The sequence below is a fragment of the Rhinolophus sinicus genome, linkage group LG05 (genome assembly GCF_036562045.2).
Source record: "Rhinolophus sinicus isolate RSC01 linkage group LG05, ASM3656204v1, whole genome shotgun sequence".
Classification (NCBI taxonomy): Eukaryota; Metazoa; Chordata; class Mammalia; order Chiroptera; family Rhinolophidae; genus Rhinolophus; species Rhinolophus sinicus.
Window position 1 is genome coordinate 5,144,847 of NC_133755.1, and position 22,207 is coordinate 5,167,053.

Below are 22,207 nucleotides of genomic sequence, written 5' to 3' on the forward strand. Positions count from 1 at the left end.
GATCTAGTAAAAGGCTGTGTTCATGGCTGCTGTCTCCAGTGACAAAGTTCACGGGAGAGCTGGTGGGCACTTGGTTCTCCAAACTTTACGAGCCCCGAGGCTCCCTTCTGGTAACCCCGCATTTGTACACGCTGTGTCTTTCTCCACTGAACGATTTCATGCAGTGCGATGCAGTGCGACACAGTCCACGTCAGTCATGGTGACAGCTTTCGAGAACTTAATCATATGAATACACTGTGGTTATTCTTCTCAGTCGCGCATGTGGGCTCCTTCCCATTTTTCTCAGCAACATCCCTAAACATAAGCAAGATAATCTAATTTTGCCTATTTAAAAATAATTATGGAATTATATTGCACGTATACTTTTGCAACTTGCCTCTTTTCCATACTGTTTTTGTGAATTTCATGGCGTCCTGGGTGAGTGAAGTTTGTTTCTGTTGCTGTGTAGCCCTCTATTGTGTGGCTGTAGGACAGTTTGTCCATTTCACCGTTGACAGGTTGGGGTTTATCCCGTGTGGGCTGTTGTGAAGAGCGTCACGAGCATCCTTACAGGTGTCTTCGGGTGCAGATGTGTGTGTACTGGGAGTAACTCCAGGTGCGTTGCATAATGCAGAGCGCGCCTTTACACCATTGTCACTTGGCTTGGCTGTCTGTGATCTTAATTCTTTACGACACCTGCTGGTCTCTGCTTTCTTCCCAGAAGTCGGTAGATGCTTTAGTGCTCTGGCTTTCTGTGCTTCCCAGAAGGCTTCTGTCAGTAGTGTTCTGTGTTACCTCAGAAATCAAGTCACATGTGTGATGAGACAGAGCTGCCACCCAACTGTTTGATTCCTTCTGGCAAAGCTGTCCTTGGAGCACAGTTCTGGGTCTTCTTTTATTTTGTTATTTGGTCTACTGTCTTTCAAAAATGTCCTTTCTTCTCAGGTTGGCGTTTCATAAAAGGGACGTGGGGAGATGAGATGGGACAGGAGAGTGGGACGTGACCGGCAGGTGGCCCGAATGGGGGCGATGAATGCCCTTTCATCCACTTCTGCTCTCCAGGGCAGCGGCTTCAGGTTCCAAGAATTAAGCCAGCCCCTTCCCACCCTTGCTGACTCGAACTGAGACCTTAAGGTGCTGGGACCAAACTGGCACCAGCTAACGCCTCAAAGTCAGGCCGAGAGGAGCAGGGGCTGGCTGGCAGTGTGGGAGAAACGTGTGTGGATTCTGTGGGCCAGGGGTCCAGACTTTGTGAAGGGCCAGTTAGTAAATATTTTAGGCTATTCACAGGCAAAATTGAGGATGTTATGTAGATACTTATATAATAAGACAAAATAAATGTCCACAAAAATTTTTTATTAATGAAATTCAAAATACAATAAAAAATAATATTGGAGTATCATCTCTTGGTCATGCAGTTCTAATGAGAAGAGTGGAATTCTTTCTGGGGGATAACATTTCTCTTAAGTGGGGTTCAGAGTTAGTATCCCCATCATCCCGTCATCACAGCAATTGGAAATGTTCATCTGTACAGATCCTTAGCCTGTGGTCACACAAAAACAAGCCAAGGGCTGTATTTGGCCTGTGGACCGTCGCTGCCCACCCCTGCTCCAGGCTCGTCTCCTCTCACACAGGCTGTGGATGGGGCCCCCACAGCCCAGCATCAGGATGTGGGTGCCCGCATGTCAGGGTAGGGGTCCCTGCAGGGCTCTGGGAACAAAAACGGAGTCAACCTTCTGAAGGGAGACTGCTGTGTCACATGGCAACGTTTGTGCTCCACTCATGAAGGGAAAAGGGAGGGACCCTAGGTGATACCAGGGTCCCCTGGGGGGTGGCACACGGAGGGATCTGCAGGAACAGGGAAAGCATGAGGCGTGTTTAGAAACAGTCAAGTGAATATGTGGTGTGTGGCTGGAGCTCTTGAGAAAGGACAAGGCGGGCTGAATTTTTAAGTTTATTACATTTTAATTTTACTCTGGCTATTCATATGTGGCTAGTCCTTCCCACTCTGCACGCGCCCCGGTCCTCAGCAGCCCTCCTCACGGCTGGGAGGGCCCCCTCACGACTGAGGGGCGCTGCTGCCAGGAGACAGAAGAACCGGGGCTGTTAATATAACAGTTTGGGGATCGAAAGAGACGCTTTCAGAGTGTTTGACAACAGTTGTTTATTTCCCCCTGAAATATCTGAGACATCCCTACAGCCTTGTTTACGTAATAGATTTACTCTGTGAAACTTGTTTTATAAACTGAAGGTCAGCTTTAGTCTAGCTCCTCAGAATTAATGAGGTTTGGCCAGACGTAAGCTGTTTGTTGTGCAGTTCCTACTTAGGTCTGGATTGGCTGTTAGATTTTGGCCTGTGTTTATACTTTTTATACACAAATCCTGGCCAAAGCTACAGCCCTTTTTTCCTTCTCTTAAGCTTGGGTAGATTTTTGGGGGGAGGAGAGTGTTGGTAAGCACCTAGTCTGGTTAGAAATCTCAGCCTGATTGATTGGTAGGAACCACTTGAGACTTTGCATTGTTTTAAGATTCCAGGGGGCGGGGTGGGGGGTGGGGGGTGGAAGATGAGGGTTAAGGGGATCAAATATATGGTGATGGAAGAACTGACTCTGGGTGGTGAACACACAATGTGATTTATAGATGATGTAATACAGAATTGTACACCTGAAATCTATGTAACTTTACTAACAATTGTCGCCCCAGTAATCTTTAATTGAAAAAAAAAGATTCCAGAGCTGTTTTTATATATAGTTGACAGAAGAGTTTTTCTAGCACTCAATCATTCTAACTTCGGACCAAGTTTAATCTTAATTGTCTATAAATATGCACAATAATGAGAGTGTGTTTTTGAGTGGGGAGGTAATTGCTTTTGCCTCTTGCACTTTCAATTAAAAATTACCTCTACCGCTGGCGTCGCCTTTATTTCCAAGCTCTTCTTAACAGAAGACTCTACATGCTGGCATATTTTTACGAGACTTTTGTGTAGTAGATGCTCAGGGAGGGGTGTGTCCCACAATGTAATGGGAGGAAATCTGTCAGAGTTCCACAGTGTTACACAGCATATTTCCTCTATGATCGGCCTAGTACACTTGGATGACTATCTCCCGTTCCCATTTTTCTCAGCACAACTGAGCCAAACCCCTGTGGACAGAAGATTGCTCTGTCATCTACGGGGCTGCCAGAGACTGGAGTGCTGCAATCCAGTAGAGAGGCAGAATGTATCTCCCTAGGCACTCACTGACTTTCCAGACTGTCTGCTGCCTGCATGGAGCCCCAAATGGCTTTCCAGCTGTGGGTGCCAGCAGCTCCCTCAACTTTGGGTAGCCTTTCCCTGAATCCACTTTCTGCCTGCCCAGACCTGTTCTTTTCCCACTGTGGCCTCTCCCGTCCCCCGCTGAGAAGGCTTGGGCCTCTGCAGGGACACCAGGCCTGGATTGAGTCCCTGCCTTCCTTTCCAGTCTCGTGGTCATTCACTGAGCTGGTTCTGAGTCCTGTTCTGTGCGAGGCTCCTTGCTGGGCACTCAGGACACAGCGACGAACAAGTTCTGCCCTCAGAGGACAGCATGAGAAGAGGTAACAAGAAGCAGTAAAGGTAACTTTATTAGTACTTTATTTAACCTAATACGTCCAGAATATCATCGTTTTAACATGTGACACCAGCCACGTTTCAGTGCCCCACAGACACCTGGCCGGTAGGTGCCATGTTGGGCAGTGCAGGGCTCGTGGCAGAGCGGACAGTGGAAAAGCTGGTCAGGGTACGTAGTGAGTCCTGGCCTTCTGGCTTTGTGTTTATTTAGGAGCTCATCACACGAGAGTGTACACCCCATGATGGGCGTTGCCCTGCTTTGCTCACCATTTTGTCTCTAGTGCCCAGCTTAGTACTTGCCATGTACCCTGTTTCCCGAAAATAAGACCTAGCCGGACGATGAGCTCTAATGCGTCTTTTGGAGCAAAAATTAATATAAGACCCGGTATTACATTGTATTATATCATACCCAGTCTTACATTATAATAAAATAAGATGGGATCTTATATTAACTTTTGCTCCAAAAGACGCATTAGAGCTGATTGTCCGGCTAGGTCTTATTTTCGGGGAAACACGGTAGTAGGTGCTCAGTAAATCTTACCAGGTGAACTATTGGTCAGCACAAGTGCTGCTGGAAAAGCTAGAATGAGTACCTAACCCCTCCGATAAGGCTTCCAGGAGATGTCTCTAAACCAGCTTGCAAAGTCGGAGTAGAAGCGAGTGGGTTAAGAGAGAGCCAGGGAGAGAATTCTGGGGAGTGTGTTTGTGTGTGTGGGGGGGTGTGGTGCTTGGAGATGAAGAGAAGGTAGATCGTTGTGATGGAAGCTTAGGGTACGGGTGACAGTGGGAAAGATGTCGAGAGAGGAGGCTGCACAGGTAACGGGCCAGATCATAAAACGGTTTTCAGTCTGTGCTCCAGAGAGGAGACGCCATTCTGAGGGCGTCAGGAAGCCTCACCAGTGACCTGGGCTGGAAGCAGCCCCCTGAACTTGTGCTGTATGTTTCTGTCCTTGGTGCGTAATGTTTTCTCCCTTCACGCTTCCTAGCACGTAGAGAGGGCTCACTGGAGTATTGGCTGACGTGCAATGTTTCCATATAGTCTAACCACTGGTGGTATCTTCTGCTGCCTGTGGAAGTTATTGGAATGTGGGTCAGATACTATGTTCCAGCAATTTCCAAGATTGGGCCGGACCAAATTTCTAAGTGCTAGATTAGATGTTAATTAGATCAAATGTGGTTCTCAATGGTGGCCCTTCACCTGGGGATTGAGACCTTCCAGAGCTTTGATGAGTGCGTTGGGCCTGTGTGTTTGCATGTGAGAGCTATTCTCATGGCCACACCGTCGCTAAACCTTCAGGAACTAGTGTTTCTGACACAGCCCTGAGCAAATCCTGTCTTGGTGGCACTGGCAAAACCCTGGAAATCGGAATGTGCGCTGCAGGGTTTTATCTGCTAGGTGGCAGATTGGGGAGTAAAAGCTGATGAGACTTTGTGAGAAAGAAGAGCTCAGTGGTGATTTGCATGGGTTATTTGCTGTTTCCAAATGCCTTTTTATATCTCAAGGGAAGGTCAGGAATGGATTAGCGATCACGTCGTAAGAAAATAAAAGGAAATTCTCTACACGAAGTTTCGACTCTCTCCATCCTTACCTACCCATCTCTACAATATGTCAAAAAATAATGCTTTTTTAAAATTATAACTTTTCTTTGTGTTGTAACCACTCTGTCAAATGTCTGGTGCCTTGTGACCATTTTTCTATTTAAACTTGTCACAGCAGTCATGCATGTTTTTAGCATCCAATAAAATTGTCATTGTTGGCCTAGGACGAGGACTTACAAGGCTGCTGTTGAATATGGGTTCGAGAGGTGCTTCATGAAGGCTGGGAGTCCAAACTATTTCTCAGCGATGACGTGCTCTATTTCAGAGGATAGGCTGTTGCAGTTGTTTAGGCTCAAAACCCACGCTGAGTAATAACACTGTTAGCGAATGTCTCCTGTGCACCGCATGTGGGCCAGGGGCTTCCCCTGTCGTTTTTCGTTTAGTCTCTGCAGTAACCCAGGGGTTGGTGTCACTCCCAATTTATAAATGCTGTCTCCCTCTCGTCACAATAACTAAAAGTGACACCCACTGATCTTTGTGGGGTTTAATTGGGTTCAAAGGAAATTTTACCCCTCTGTGTTCTGTGAAAGGAGAGCTGTGGTTAAGCCTCCAGATTTGATAAGTCATTGAACAAATAGTGTTTGAGCGCTTACTATGTGCTAGGCCTTATGTGCCACATCCTGCTACTGTGTAGTGGTTAGTCTCTAAATATTTGTTGACTATTAAATACATAAGTGTGTCTATTTAATCATTCAACCTTGCGAAGTATTTACTGTTACTCCCGCTTTCTGGAAGAGAAATCTGAGACTTGGCAAGGATTAGGAACACGCGTTCCAAGCCAAACAAACAAGTTCATGTTTGGGTCTTTCCGAATCCAGAGTGGGTTTGCCTCCCACTGGCCATGCTGCCTCTGGCTGGGACGGCCTGGGGCTGGAAAGAGGCTGCCTGGGGGTGGGGGTGGGGCGGAACGGGGCACTCTGCCTGCCCACACCCCATCTCTCCTCCGCCTGCTCATCGTTCTTTCCCTCTGTCAGGGGAAGGGGCACAGTCACAGTGGTCAGTCCCTGGCAGGCACACTTCCTGGAGCCCTGCTGGTTCAGAGGGAGAACAGACGTGCTGGGAGCAGAGTCGGTCCAAGTAACTGGTTTCACTGCAGAAGACTGAGGGCCAGCGGGTGGTGTGGACAGAGGCAGCTCACAGGCTTCGGGTGGGTGAGGCATGAGAGGGGGGAGGCAGCCTCTGGCAGTGACGGCTCAGTCTTCACGCAAACCGAGGCTCTGTCCCACAGCACCAGCCTAGAGGGGCCTCCAGAGCGGCTGGCACATGGCTGCTCTCCGGTAGCTGTGATATCAGCTGAACACATGTTTTAATTAGTTCATTCTCTATATTTTAGGCTTTGGATGTGGACCGGATGGTTCTTTACAAAATGAAGAAATCCGTGAAAGCGATAAACATCTCTGGGCTGGGTGAGTATGCCTTCTTACCCGGGGTTTCCTTGTGGGACACGTTGCATTTGCAGACCCAATGCCGTAATGTCGCTCACCATTAATGAGTGATCAACTCAACCTTTTCTGGGCCTGCAAATGAGAGAGGCGAGCTGGCTTGTTTAAATTTTAGAAATAGGTTTTGTTTTGCTAATTGTCTAATTCTGGTGTGGGGTTTCTTCCTCCACCCCCACCCCACCCCACCCTGCGTTGTTCTTCCTGTTCTCTGAAGTGTAGCTGAGTTTTCCACAGTGCTCTGCGTGAACCGGCTTTGCCAAACTGGTTGACAAGGACACCGGCCTCGGTCCTGCCTCTGTTAATTGGTCTGTGTGTTGATCATGTCAGAATGCCCTTTCCATTTCTCTTTTATCCCAATTTTTGCCTTTCTCATTTGGGAAGAAAATTAATACATAGAAAAGCATAATCAACTACTCAAAGTAATATTTGATCTAGACTTCTATAAATATGTTTTAAAAAAGAAAAAAACAAAACAAAACGATGTAACCTTTGACTTAAAGATTGCAGGCTACACATATGTAGCAAGTCTGCCCCTTGCACAAAACCTTACAAGTGATAGGAAATACATTTTTTAAGTAATTAAATGACTATATAGTTTCCCTCAGAGACAAGAATGGCAGCCTTGGGGGACTAGAAAGAAGTGTTATTGAGCAGAAAGCGTTCGTCCACCTGGTGCTAACAGAGCCAAACACTAAACACCGAGAATTGCAGTAGAAAAAGACTGGCTATTTTATTATGAATGGCATCGCCCAGGAGAACAGGAAGCTGATGCTCACAAGCCCGAACTCCCCGATGGCCTGTAGGTTACAGATTCTATAGGGCAAAGTCACACGACACCATGGGTTAAGGGTTCGGGGTTGTGCTGGGAGCTGATTGGTTGGAGGTGAGGTAAGGGTAATGAGTTGTCTCTTCAGGTCTTGAGGATGGTTCTGAGGTCTTTTCAGGTATCCTTTGTCTGGTCTCATGGGACAGTGGCCAAGGGGTCATTCCACCTTAGGGCTCTGAGCTGAAACATAATTAGGTAAGATGTTACCTTTAGCCGGCCAGAGGTCTCACTGTGTGACCATTAGTCAGGTCCAGGCTACTGTGTTCTGCTGCCCTGGAGCTTGCTGGTTATTCAGGGGAAAGGCTAGGACTTGGGGATGTGGGGAGAGGCAGAGAGAGCAAGAAGGATGATTTCTAGAGCTAGGATTCAGAACTAAATTTAATCAAAGTCATAAGGACCCTCGGTTTTAGAAGTTGTGAGAAATCCCAGAGAGATTAGAACTGGGCTGATGGATGGCAGAGAAAAAGACTTGCTGGTGGGAGAGCAAACCACTGCTGAGGATGGATGCCTGAGGGTGGTGGCCTGGGAGAAGGAAGGGGGCCCAGGGTCTACTCCCACAGAAGCAGTCAGGCTGCTGGAAACATCGTCCCCTTCACCCTCGTGGTGTCTCCCTTTAATGAAAGTAGCATTTGGAGCAGAAGGACATGGAATGCCTTACTTGGTGGTCGTGATGTCAGGAGGGATGTGGAACATTCTGGAAGTACGGGTCCCGCCTAACCCCTCCCCACCCTAGTTAAAATATTGTGAGCATAAGCTCCAGTAGCTGCAGTTGCCTGTGCCCCAGGGAGGGCTGTATAAGCCAAGATCCTAAAAGAGTCTAGTAGGAAATGTCAGCTACAAAGATATTATAATCAGGAATTGCCAACTGTACTTAGGAAGAGATTTAACAAAAAAATATGCAAAAATTCTACACTGAAAACTATAAAACACTGCTGACAGAAATTAAAGACAACCTAAGTAAATGGAGAGAGCTACAATGTAGGCAGGTTGGAAGACTCGGTATTGTCAAGATGTCACTTCTCCCCAAATTGAGCTCAGCATTCACCAATCCTAATCAGAATTGCAGCAGAGGAAATTGACCAACTGATTCTAAAATTTATATGGAAATTCACAGGACCTAGAGTATCCAAAGCAATCTTGACCAAAAAAAAAAAAAAAGTTGGCGATAAACGATCTGACTCAAGTCTTACAAAACAACAGTAATCAAGACTCACCGGTACTGCTCTAAGGGTCAACAGATAGATCAGTGGAACAAAATGGAGCATCTAGGAATAGACCCACATTTAAATGCTTTATTTTCAGCAAAGTTGCCAAGGCAAGCCGATGGCAAAAACAGAGTGTTTTCAACAAATGGTACTGGGAAAACCAAATATCCACAGGGGAACAAATGAACTACGACGCTGTCTCATGCCTTACACAAAAATGAATTTGAAATGGATCGCAGATTGAAATGTAAAAGCTAAAACTGTGAAACTTCTTGAAGAACACATAGGAGAATATCTTTGTAACCTGGGGTAGGCAAAGCTTTCTTAGATAGGACACCGAAAGCAATAAGTATAGGAGAAGAAAATGATAGATTTCATCACAATGAAAACCTTCCACTTAATCAAAGGTTACATTAAGAATAGCCTAACATTTGAAAAGCCCCCAAATCAAGAAACGGAAGAGCTTACACTTGCGGAAACTGAATTAATAAGGCAATCAGAACAGGACTTTAAAATAAGAACATATGATTAATATCTTTAAAGGGAAAGGGACGTTATTAAATTACAGAAACAGGAAATAGTATTAGTGAAAAAAAAACCAATAAAATAATTGGAAATAAAAAAATACATGGAATTGTTGAATTAAAAACTAAAATTTGCTAAATTGGCACATAGGAAGAGGGAATTAGGGAGACCCCAAGTTTCCCGAACACAACATGGAGCATTGTCATGATGGAGGATGATTTGTGGCACATTTGAAAACATACCTTCTCTCAACTATAGCTCACACCCGACAGACTACACCAAACAAGTTGAAACTTGTCACACTCCGTTACTAAGGTTCGATGCACCACTTCCTATATTAAAGATCCTTGCCTTTCCGCTGGATGGCACTCGGCAGCAGCATTCACCATATTTTGTGATCACGAAGGAAGGTTTCATGTCACACATTGCTTCTGGTACAACAATTTTTGTCAAAAACATTACAGGGTCTTCTCACCCACCTTATTCACCGATTCTGGCACCGTGTGACTTCTGGCTCTTCCCTAAAATCAAAATGATTCAGGACATTGACGAAGACACGATAGCACAACTAAAGACACTCACGAAAGAGGACTTCCAGAACTGCTTCAGAAAGTGGCAAGAATGATGGGATAAGTGTGTTCGATGCGAGGGGGAGTGTTTTGAGAGGGGATTAATGGCAATGTGTTTTTTACTGTAATGCATTTTTTTAATTTAAGCATTCACTGTTTTGTTTGATCACACCTTGTGAGCTTTACCAAATTTATTTGCCTCTGAAATTGCCCCCGCTTCTCTTCATCAGCCCATATAAACCTCAGGTTAGTAAATGCTGCAGAAAAGCAGGTGCAGTCCCAGCTCCTTAATTGCCTGGACCCAGGCGACCTGTCCAGAGTTCCCTCCCAGCTCTTTGTACCCTTCTTTGAAATAAGTTGCACTTTCCACCGTCATGCCCCGCTTTGTTCCTTCCTCCTTTGCACATGCTCTTCTATCCACTTGAAATGGCCTTTTGCCACTTTATTGGAGGAAAACCAAGGCTTAAGGAAGTTGAGAAATTCGTTCTGGAATTTTCACACAGCTCTCTGGGCGCCCAGCCTGTGTCCTTTCTGAGGTACCACACACACAGCAGGCTGACAGCCCCACCTTGCAGGGGACCTCCTACTTTTGTCATCTTGTACCCGCCTATTCTGTCACGCCAACTTGGAGTTATTATAAGGCCATGAGTCTGGATTTTTTTTTTTTTTAAAGACCAGAATGCTGATCCTGAGTGTTTATTTCAGAACAAGTGTCGATTTCAAAAATCACCTGAGGAGACCCTACCCCGTTTCCTGCCATGTTGCTGAGGTCATTCACAGCATTTTTGGAACTCCTCTCTGGAATGGCTTTTAGCAGCACATTTCTTTTTGAATATATTTAGTAGAGGAGTCTAAGAATAGATTACATTTCTTTAGAAGTAGACATCAGAAATCAGTGAGGCGCCTTCTATAAGGGCTGAAGCTGCGGGCAACCACAGTTAGGGGCGTTAGGACCACGTTCATTCTGGCCCTGAGGGCACTTAGTTTCAAGGGAAGGTCCCCAAAGTGTCTGATCATCCCCATGTATGTTGTTATGTTTCTCCTGTAAGTCCTTAGCTGTGCACTTAGTGTAGGAGAGATGAACTTACAATTTTAGATGTGAGCAGTGTGGGATGGCAGCGTGTCTGTTCTGTGACGTGAGGATTTATACAGATTTATATAGAAGGGGGATTTGTGGTGCCTGAGCAGCCAGCTGTGTTTTTATAGCCTAAGAACGGTTTTTACCATCTTACCACACAGTAACCCCAATATATTGCCTCTTGGCCTGCAAAACCTTTAATGTCTACTCTCTGGGTTTTCACAGAAGAGTTTGCCAACCCCTGCTTTAGAGTGGTGCTTCTGAAATTTCTGAGTACCCCGTATGTCCTGGAGGTCTCATTAAAACAGATTACTGGGCCCCAACCTCAGTTTCTGGTTCAGTAGGTGCAGGATGGAGCCTGAGTATTTGCCAGTCAGCTAAGTTCTCAGGTGATGCTGAAGCTGCTGGTCTTTGAGAATGAATGCTACCTTAGCCACTCACACACCCACACCCACACACACCCACACCCACACACCCCCACACCCACACACACCCACTCCCCTCTGACTGGCCAAAGGGGCATCAGCATGTCCCCCAGACACACAAAATAATAGTTTTCTTACACAACAGCAAGTGTATTGTGTTGGCTCCCAGTTTTCAAAAAGATGACAAATAACCCAGCTAGAGGTATTTTCTGGAATGACTTGTATAGAATTTTGCAAAAGTAGTTACTATGGTGATTTGTAGAGAAACTGTTTCTACAGTAATTTTCCCACTCATCATAGACTGTTCTCTGACCTCTTAAAAAAGAAGTTCACATTTATTCTAAAGCCTCTATTAGCCTAAAATTTCCTGAGCTCTGTCTCAGCCCAAAGGTGTTTTTTCCCCCTGCTGGGAAGTTGAAGCTAACATTTTCCAGCTGTGTTTGACATATCAGTGGGTAGAAACACTCATCTTTACCAAGAAGAAAGCAACAAGGGACTTTCATTTTCACTTCTCTAGAATGACTCCGTCTTAAAGATGTGAGGGACCTATTCTTCCTGAGAGTGGGATATCCCTTCTTTACTCTTGATCTGAATGGCCTAGAGAAATTGACGCATCCTTGAAATGAAACATACAAAGAAAGAAATGCTAATTTCCCCTCAAGCCCTTGCCATCTTCCACCTACAAAAGAAAACGAGAATCCAACTTTGTGTTTCTCCATTATTTGCAATGCTAATTAGAATGTGGTTATTAATACAGAGCTTAAAACTAATACAGAGACTTGCTTCTGTTATACGTATCATATACAGTTGACCCTTGAACAACACAGGTTTGATCTGGGCAGGTCCACTTATACGCAGATTTTTTCAATATACAGTTGGCTCTCCGTATCCCCAGGTTTTGCACCCGTGGATTCAATCATCCACCAATTGAAAACTATTTTTGATCCCCGGTGGGGAATTCATGGATGCAGAGGGCTGGCTGGGTAATTGTTCTACACCATTTTATGGAAGAGACTTGAGCAGCTGCAGATTTTGCTGTCTGCTGGGGGTCCTGGAACCACTTCCCTGCGGATATCAAGAGACTGTAGGTAAGTCGAAAGTTACACGTGGATTTTGACTTTGTGGGGGTTGGCACCCCTAACCTTTGTCTTGCTCAGGGGTCAACTGTAATTAGGAAAGAGCAGTTCAAAAGAAATATATGCAATCATTTAGGACATAAGGTTTCATTGTGCATTAAGAAGATACTGCATCTGGCATGATTTTCTGCCTGTTACATGAGAAAATAACTAAAACATAACAATCCTCAGTTTTTGGCAAGAATATGGTGAAACTGGCATCCTGCGCTTTGTTGTGGCATTGAAAATGGCGCACAGAGGTTTTGGAAAGTGCACATCAAGAAAAAGACATCTATGTGGGAAGATGCACAGAGGTGGTCGTTGTATTATTTCATTGCTGATCATAGTGAAAGACGGAAAGCCTCCTATAGCTAAACTAGGATGTAGCTACTTGAGGGAATCATGGTTATGTAGCAACAGGAAGAAAAACGCTTGTGATGAAATCTTCAGAAATAAAAGTCAGTATACAAAATATATATATACCATATCTGATAAAAAAGAATAGGAGATTTAACGCAGGTAAAGAAACTACAGCTATAGTGATCATAAACTTGAGAGTGGAAACATGCCAATTTTAATAATAGTCTGACACTCATGAAGACCTGTTACAGGCCGATTACTTTGTTCAACACACACTTGACATAAATGTAATCTCACAACAACTCTGTGGTTAGGTACTCGCAGTAACTCCATTTGTAGGTGAGGCCCCTGAGACAGAGAAGTCATGTCCCCAGGGGCGTGGACCCAGCAAGTAGAGGACCTGAGACTGCAAACCAGATGCTTTCTGGTATCCACGGTGACCAGGGCACCCCCTGCCTGGCGCACAGGGACACACAGTGCAGTAAAACCAGGCGGGGCTGCTGTGGGTGTCTAGGTGTCATCTGGCCGAGCTCTAGCGGTCCTACTGAGGAAACGCAGTGTGTGGGTGGGGGAGTTGATCGCAAGCTCAGCAGGAGCCAGTACATGACAGGTGTGTTCAAGGGTGAGTCGCAGGTGACTTAGGGAAGTATGTAGTGCTTCTGAAACAGAAGGTGGTTGTCCCCTTATTGAACTGTGAGAGCAACCTCAAGATCTCAGAGCTGAAGACCTCATTGGAGGAGGACCCTGGAAGGACATAGGTAGGACGTTCTTAGTTGGGGAGGGAGGGAGAAGGCATTTCTGAAGGCGGCGTGCTCTGGGATGGGGAAGTGAGACATACCATGTGGTCCTCTGTAGAGGGTGGTTTCAGGAGAGCAGGTTTTGACTCAGATGTGAGGGAGAAGTTAGCTGGTGAGCAGGTCATTGGAAGGGTTCCAGTTGGGGGTTGGTGGCCCTCTGTCTCTAAGGAAGTGGTGGGGGAGGTGGAGTCCTAGACTCTTAAGAGCTCGAGACAGCTTCTAATTTCAAGGCTCTGAGATTCTAGTGATCGCTTCTCTGCTGGTTAAGAATACTGATCGGAATTTAGATGGGTAACTTGTGGAATCCTGTCAGCAGTGATCAACCTGTTAATCATGGAACGATAGCTGATCCGAAGGAATGCACAGATTTGTGACTTACAGTCCCAAGTGTTAACATGAGTCATACTTTGCATCATCATGTTAGAAAATTGAGACTAAATACACAATTTTGTGACCTGTCTTTCTTTAGCTTGGCATTCTAACCTGACCGTATTCCTACATAATGATTTTAAAATTAGTAATAATTTAAAATAATACTCCATTCTACATATCCACTATTACTGAACCACTTCCGGATTGTTGGAACTTTGTACATTTTCAGTTTTCACTCTTCACAAATTGTTCTGTACACACATCTCTGATCACTTTCTTTAGGATAGATTTCTAAAAGTGGGATTACTGGATGGCAAAAAATGTTTTTAAGACTTTTGCTACAGAGTACCAAATTGTAAACTGAGAGATTTTTATCTGGGATGATTTTAGAAGTAAAATTCTAAAAATGGTTTTTTCCTCTGGGAAGTTCACAGGGGAGAGATCCTGCTAAGAAATGGCGATTATCTTTGACTTTAAGAAATGTGCTGGGGTGCCAGGAGTTAGACCTAAAACCGGGTGATGTGTGGGGCCCACAGCTCCAGGGGAAACCGGCTCCTTCACGTTGAGTCGCACAGATTATCCTGACATTAGAATTGTGGCTCACCTTGGAATATTAATCACCATGTCATCTAGGGAGGGTCTTTGGGAAGCTGGCACTGCAGAGAGCAAATGCCTCGTCTTAAATGCAGCCTTGGTGGAGCTGTCTGCATGGATGGTTGGTATGTGCAGTGTCAGCAGATGAGTTTGCCTCAGCCTGACCGCCAAGTGGCCAGTGGTCTGGCCTGGAACAGGGGTTGCAGAGTCCTAGTCAGCGCGAGCCCGGAGACTGAGGCGGGCGGTCATCAGGCTGCCCACACACCCACCCACCCACCCTCTTTCTCCCTGGTTGTGGCACTTGGTGTTTGGGTTACCAGTGCGTGTACTTGGCTGGAGGGTTGTAATGTGTGTGCTAGCTTAGAGCTGAGGTAGTGCCGATGTGATGAGCAAATGAAGAAACAGTTCCTGGTGTGGTTGGGAGACCGCCGGAGGGCTGGACGTCAGGACACCTGCCTTCATGTGCCAGCTCTGTGGCACACGAGCTGTGTGCACTGGAGCAAGTCAGTACCCTCTCTGAGCTTCGGTTTCCTTGCCTAAACAGAGAGGACGCTGGAGCAGGTCTCTTTTGGACTGAAAAGACCCAGCTGTGGGCATGGGTGGCCCTCCGGAACATGGGCCACGAGTTCTGTGCTGCCCTTTGATGCTTGGAGTATCGGGAGCTGAACGTGGGCAGGGGCTTTCCCACTGAGAGAGCGTTCCCGGCCTCTGACACATGGGACTTCATGTTCCCGTGGGGTTCACACCTTCCTGTTCCTGCTGCTTCTCTGTTGGAAAGTCCAACCTGACCTTGGAGCCCCAGCTCAAGTGGCTGTTTCTTGGCAACTGAGCCCTCGGCACCCAGCACATCGCCTGGCGCTTTGCAGGCCGTCAACCAATGGGTTGATGTAGCTTTCCCTAGACATCGATGACACTCGTCTGTGTGTCCCCCCAGCACGCTGTCGCACCCTGTTGCAGGGCTGGAAGTACGGAGTGAGAGGTTTGAGGTGGAAGTTACGGTGGTTAAAGGTGAACCCTCCTGTCCCTTGGCTCGTGGATGGCCTGCTCCCGTCTGTGCTGTGGCGTCTTGAGCAGGAGTAAAGGCGCCACCTCTCGTCCTTCCTGGTGTGACGATCACTCCGTGACCTACATGCACTGGGCCTTCTCCTTGATACCACTGTTTTAGTTTTGTATTTTCTCAGGAGGGCGCAGCTCACAGTGGCCCATGTGGGGATCGAACCGGCAATCGTGGTGTTAGTAGCACCACGCTCTAACCAACTGAGCTGACTGGCTACCCCAATTTTTTAAAATAACAGAATCGAGTAAACTAAAAAGCACACAAAACCCAACTGTTACGTCTCCACTCAGAGTGTGCATGTGCTTGCTGGCTTCGTGATGGGTTTTTCTGCGAGAGTCTCTCATTTTGTCCCTTTGGATGGGCTGGTGGAAAGCATGACTTCTGTGCCCTGAGGTGTGGGACCTGGGAAGGCTGCTGGGTTAGAATTGAGAAGAAATAGTCTTAGCTATGGTCTCGGGGACTCAGATTCTCATTTTCTTAAGTCCCACCCGCATCAGAGATTCTTGGATCTGAATCAGTAAGAACCAGAGTTATAGATATATTTGAACAAGGGGGAGGTGGGAGGGTAAGCTCTTTTTAGAAGAACAGCTTTCACAATTCTGTAAATAAAAGCTGATAGCCCCAGTTTGGGTTCTTTCCAGAAACTTTCTTCCCAAGCTATTTAATTTAGGTTCCTATTTTAAATTTGTTTTTGGCTAAAGAAAAATAAAGGCACTCAATTACTTTCTGATCTCGAGTAGGAAAGTCGCAAACGGGGGGCCGTCGGGAGCAGTCAGTCAGCGACTGTGCATTGATGGGGGCCCTGCTGCTCTTACTGTGGGCGCCGTGCTGGGCGTTACAGGGAACCCCGAGAGACAGGCTACGGTGTTTGTGAGGAAGCTTCACATTTGTTGGCAAGAACAGAAATTTGTGTTAAAAACCCCAACTAGATCATCATAAAGAGGTTTCCGCTGACCTGGGCTGGGCTAGCTTGAGCATTAGAAAATGACGATTGCAGTGGATGAAGATGCTGTAAATAGAAACACACGAATCATGCTGATACTGATGAGCCAAAAAACTCGCTGATCACCATTGGGGTCCTGGGATCAACTCACTATTTTAAAGATTTATAGGGAAAGCATTTGTTTTTAAACAAAGCCTACACCAGGTGGTCCGTTGAGAAGCCCAGAAGGAGGGACGATCGGAAGTTTGTTTAGACTTCTTGGTTCTGGAAAGTGAAGCCTTGCCATCTGTTTCTCCTCCATGCCAGGCTGGTTGACTGTCCATGAATAGAAGGCAGGTTCCTCCTCCCCCAGGTGACCAGGGGCTGGCAGGCAGCCTTTGTCGTGAGCGCAGGGTGGACTTGGCCCTGCCACACCTCTTACCCACTGTGTGATCTTGGGCAAATCATATAACCCCTCTGGGCTCTGCTTTATTCAAAAGATAATAGGGATGACCATGACACCTCACGGCGTTACCAGGTTCAGTGCAGCAGAAGGATTAAAGGCCGACGAATCGGCATTTACGAAAAGCGAACCCTCCCCTGCCCTTTGAGTGCTCATGGAGAGCAGTTGTGACGGTCCAGGCACTGTTTTGAGGGCACCACTCGGCTCCCAAGGCCACTTTGGCCTCTGCATTCCTGTTTCTCTCACCCAGGGGAGTGACATCACCAGATGTCTGCTTGTGGCTGTCACTCCCTTCTAAAACCGCACTGGAATTGCCCACATCTTGACCACCATTTTTCTTTTTTTTTTTTCAAGATTTTATTGGGGAAGGGGAACAGGACTTTATTGAGGAACAGTGTGTCTCTCCCAGGACCCATCAGCTCCAAGTCAAGTTGTTGTCTTTTCGATCTTAGTTGTGGAGGGCACAGCTCCGCTCCAAGTCCAGTTGCTATTGTTCAGTCTTAGTTGTAGGGGCGCAGCCCACCATCCCTTGCGGGAGTTGAACCAGCAACCTTGTGGTTGAGAGCACGCGTTCCAACCAACTGAGCCATCCAGCCTCCCGGGAGCTCAGTGGCAGCTCGCTGTCCTCACTGTAGTTGCAGAGGGCACAGCTCACTGGCCCATGTGGGAATCGAACTGGCAACCCCGCTACCCAGAGCTCACGCTCCAACCAACTGAGCGTCCGCCCTTGACCACCAATTTTGCCACAGTTAAAATAGCGTGTGGTTTGAAAGGAATTGCACTGGTGACCACGTGCTCTAGAATTGTAAGGAGAGAAAAAAAGACGGCATATCTCATCAGTCTCTGAACTTTAAAAATGTAAAGCTGGGTGCTTTCGGTTTGGTCAAAGGGAGTTATTTTCAGTGATGAAACAAACCCCGGTGTAGCAGAGCAGAAAAATGGGCTTTGGGGTCAGACAGACTTGGTTTTGAACCTGACTCGGCCTCTTTCTGGCTGTTTCCCAGCATAAGTTATTGGGTCTCTTTGAGCCCCAACTTCCTTTCCACATCATGAGACGTAATACACGTCGTATAAAGCTGTTGTGAAGTATAGAAAAAAGGTGTCGTGTGTGCATATAAATGATATGGGTGCGGCCGCTAGCGCTCGTCAGGGCTGTGTGGTCGTCTGTGACCCTGACCCTGTTCCTTGTTCTGTCGTTAACCTTGTGAGAAGCTCACAACAGGCTCTAGCCTTCATGTGGTGGAGACACAGCCCCCGCGAGTGAATGACTTACCCAGGTCCCGTGTGCTCCCTGGAAGGCGTGGGACTGGAACCCAGACCTGAGTGCTCGTCCTGCTCGGCCCCACGGGATCTGAGTGCTTCTGTCTTAGTCGTTTGCTGAGTGTCGCCTCAGAAGTGCAGATGTCTCTCAGGTCCTTGTCTGGAATGGGAACAACAGTAACAAAAAGGAAAGGAAAGGGGCTTGAACAGTGAAATTAATTTTCTCTTGTGTTTGTTAGATCCACTTAGGAATCCCCTGAGCCATCCAAATGCCACTGAATGTCGGGCAAGGTGTGAGGGGCAGGCACTTCGTTCATGGGTCATAGGGTGCTAACTCCGGGGCAAGGATTGCCCTCCACAGACAGTCCCCTCCTTTGCCCATTGTTGGGCCCAGTCCAGGCATTGTCATTGGCTGACAGTTTTATTTCCCTGGGGAATTTGGTAGCATTCACATACAAGTTTACACTGCATGTCTGCCTGCCCTCTCATGACTGTAAAGTGGTTGTATTATGTTTCTAATTGAAATGATGGAAAAAATAGACATCAGGTGTCCATGCAAACAGAAGTTGTTGTACTATAGACTGGCCGGATTCATTTAAAAAGGCCTGACCCAGAAGTGAGGGAGTTATAGTCAATCACATTAAGTCACCAGGGTTACCTGTGATGCCTAGCCCCACCTCCGTTTCTGCATCCGAGGTCTGAGGCGGGACTCTGACCTGTACAGCTTGCTAAAGATCCATGGATGATTTTGATGTGCAGCAGGAGTTGGGAACCACTGAGCCGGAGACCCAGAATCTAGGTCCTTGCTCGTTAAGGTGCTGCTTTGAGGCTTAATGATAGTAAAATACCTTCAGATCGACGACCAAGGTTTGCTTTTTTGTTCAAAGAACCTGTGTGTTGTATTCTGTTTCAGGCACAAAGACAAATAAAATCTAGTCACTCGCCTCTAAAACACTTCCAACATATTTGGGAACATGTTTCCCAGACAATTCCAACTTAGCCTGCTGAGTGCGAGGGCAGGAAGGTGCCCCAGCCAGATACCAGCATAGGGCGGAGTCCTGGAAGGCTTCCTGGAGGAAGGCTGAGTGTGTGGAATGCGCAGGAGTCAGGGAAGGCAGGGTCTCTGTCCGGACAGGGGATGAGTCATGAGCAGAGGCACAGGGACACATAAGTGGCTTTTGCTGCCCTGGTCTGTGCTCCAAGAACCAGGCTCTTCTGTATTGAAAGGAGATGCTGTGGTGTGTGGCTCTGGAGTAGTCGTGAGTTTCACACTAGACAAGAGCAGGAATCTCCTCCTGTGTCGACTTGACTGGTGACTCCTGCCGTCACGAGGTCTAGGAGGGTCCTTCCTAGGAGGTCTGGAGGGCGTTGGGGTTGCCTGGGCAGTCTCATCCGTGGGCTGGCGATGGGGGCTCGTGGAGGCCCTCGCCCTCGTGCCTGTCAGGCTTGGGCACCTGTTGCTGGCACAATGGGATCTTGTCACGATAGCACAGTTCTTTTGTGCTCCCGGTGCAACTTGGCTTTTCTCAGATTTTTATCCTGCCAGCGTGTTTGTGTTATTGACGACTAAGGAGAACCTGGTGGGGAAGGGGACAGAGAAGCCGTGCATTAACAGTCTCACGTCGCCGTTGCAGCTCATGTGGAGAATGAGGAGCAGTACACCCAAGCTCTGGAGAAGTTCGGCGGCAACTGCGTGTGCAGGGATGACCCGGACCTGGGGAGCGCGTTCCTGAAGTTCTCGGTGTTCACCAAGGAGCTGACGGCACTTTTCAAAAACCTGGTAAGCGTCCTCCTGCACCTGAGGCCGCCGTGGGCAGCGTGTGAGGGGCCTGCGGTTCCCAGAGTTGGAAAGGCAGCTCAAAAGAGGATACTTACGGTTTGTCTGCTGAACCAGGGATGCACTTCATAGCTTGTGGGGCACCGAAAGGAATGATGTTTTCTATATACCTTAGGTCACTTTGGAATAAATTTTAGAATTGTAATGTGTACTCTAACAAGATTTTTTAAGTTCAGTTCGGCATTTTAAATGTGCACAGCTGTGGGGAAAAAGATACATGCATCTATCTTTTTAAGGGCCTCTGACTTCAATTTTTAATAATTTCTAAACTGTAGAATAGTCTGATTCTGCTAATTATAGTCGGCATTGAAACTTACAATATTTAATAAACATGTTTCAGACCCGTCTTGCACAGCAAGGTAACCTGTAATCAAAGCGCAGAGATTACCATAAATATTTAAAGGCCTTTTATTCTCCCAAATGCAGAGCCTGAAAAAAGTCTTGCTTTCTGAGCGAGTGGGAATTCGGAGCTGTGCTTCTTGCCTGTGGTCGGTGCTTGGGAACGTGGGTGAATGGAGTCTTTCTCAGGCTCGGCAGCTCCGTGCTGCCCTTGTCCTCGTGGTGGGAACGGAATTCCGAAGAAGTGGCCGCCTGAGAGGGTGTCTGTGACCCGGCCGGTGGCTTCTCCCACAAGGGGAATGGACACTGGGATCATCCCAGCATCTCCTTCCTGTTTTTCTCCCCCAGCTTCTCCTAAAGGTCATGGACGACCAGACCAGGTCAAGAACTCAATAATGCTTTGTATGTAGGTCGCAAACAACAGTGTCTTTTTTATGTCTCTTGTCAGCAAGCTCCTAACAAGTGAACAAAACAGCTCCTCATCCTTGAAATGGTGATGGTGGCCGGTTTGTAAGTCTGGCCTAGACGGGCAGAAACAAGGGAACAAATGTGTGAGTTCATAACAGGAAGGGGGAGAGCCAGGACTTTCAGACTCTGGGCCTCTCCGTCGGTCTCTTCACTTACAAAGTATCCCAGTTGGAAATGGTAAGAATAAAAACGCGTTGCTGTGATGTTTTTCCCTCGGGTTAATTTGAAATCCCTTGGGGCTTTTATCAAGTTCATTGCCTGTGTGTTTCTGCCCCAAACAGGCTGACGGCGTGCACACTGAGCAGTGGAGCCCTGGCCCCTTTTCAGCCCTGCTCCCTGGACTGGCAGACATGCTGGTTTGGGGGTCACCACTGAGTCAGATTGGAGGCTTTTTTCTTTTAACTGGAGAAACTCAGTGGCTCCAGGGGACAGCTGTATAGATGCTGACATGGGGGGGGGGGGGGGCGTGGCTCCCCGTGAGAAAGGATCTCGCAGCCCTTCAGGGGGTAAGCCCGGTGCACGCATGCAGAACTGCCAGCCAGCTGCCTAATGTCTGACTCTTAAATATGAATGAACAGCCTCCAGAATGAAAGGGACCAAAATAAACAAAAAAAGGAAACAGAGCCAATGAAAGAGCAAAAGAAAACTCTAAAGAAACAATTTTAATTCCTTAGAGAAATCGGAATAGACATTGTATCCAGAAGGGTCAGATGCAGCTTATGGTTAAAGAAAATGGGGGGGGGGCAGACAATTAATGTCAGAAGGTATAAAACTAAAAGTCCCATGAGAAGGGTTAGAGGAGAAGAAATCTCGCAGAAAGTAGATCAAAAGACGAAGAAGTGGGAAATGGGTAAAGGATGAGACGAGGGTTAATCCTCAAGGTCCAGTACCCAAGTGACAGGTGTTGCAGAAAGAGAGAAGAAACAGAAGCAGGACCTCGTGAATGCAGACAGGTCACAGACGGTTTCTCAAACGGAAGGATTCGCGTGTCCAGGCTGGAGCACTTGGGCGCGTCCAGCACAGGAAGGGAAGAGGCCCAGCACTTCCATGTCAAATGGCAGAAGATCTTAAATGCTTCCCAGAAGCACACAGAGGGTTAAGAATCACAGTGGCTCTGGGATTCTCAACAGTAACATGACATTTGAAGGCCTGGAGCCGCGCCACTAAGACCCTGGGGAACATCATTCCAACCTGGAGTTACACCCGCCGGCTGAGCACCAGAGAAGGATCACAGAGACTGTCCGGCATGAGAACTTTAGTTCCCGCTAGCCGTTTCTCTGCAGCTCCTAAAAGATGTGCTTTGGCAAAATGAAGAGGGAAACCAAGACAGGGACCGTGCAAAGCAGGAAACAGGACCCAGGCAGGAGGAAGCACAGGAACCCCCAGCAG

The 22,207-nt window shown here is 47.1% G+C and overlaps 1 protein-coding gene across 4 annotated transcripts in view; it reads left to right on the top strand.

Moving 5' to 3' along the window:
* The window catches only part of ASAP2 (ArfGAP with SH3 domain, ankyrin repeat and PH domain 2), a 147,645-nt gene that overhangs the window by 46,755 nt on the left and 78,683 nt on the right, over positions 1-22,207 (top strand). For all 4 annotated transcript variants that reach the window (XM_074331669.1, XM_074331667.1, XM_074331668.1 and 1 more), the window contains exons 2-3: positions 6,498-6,570; positions 19,809-19,954. In XM_074331669.1, the coding sequence (XP_074187770.1) occupies positions 6,498-6,570; positions 19,809-19,954 (219 nt within the window). The remainder of the gene's footprint in view (positions 1-6,497; positions 6,571-19,808; positions 19,955-22,207) is intronic.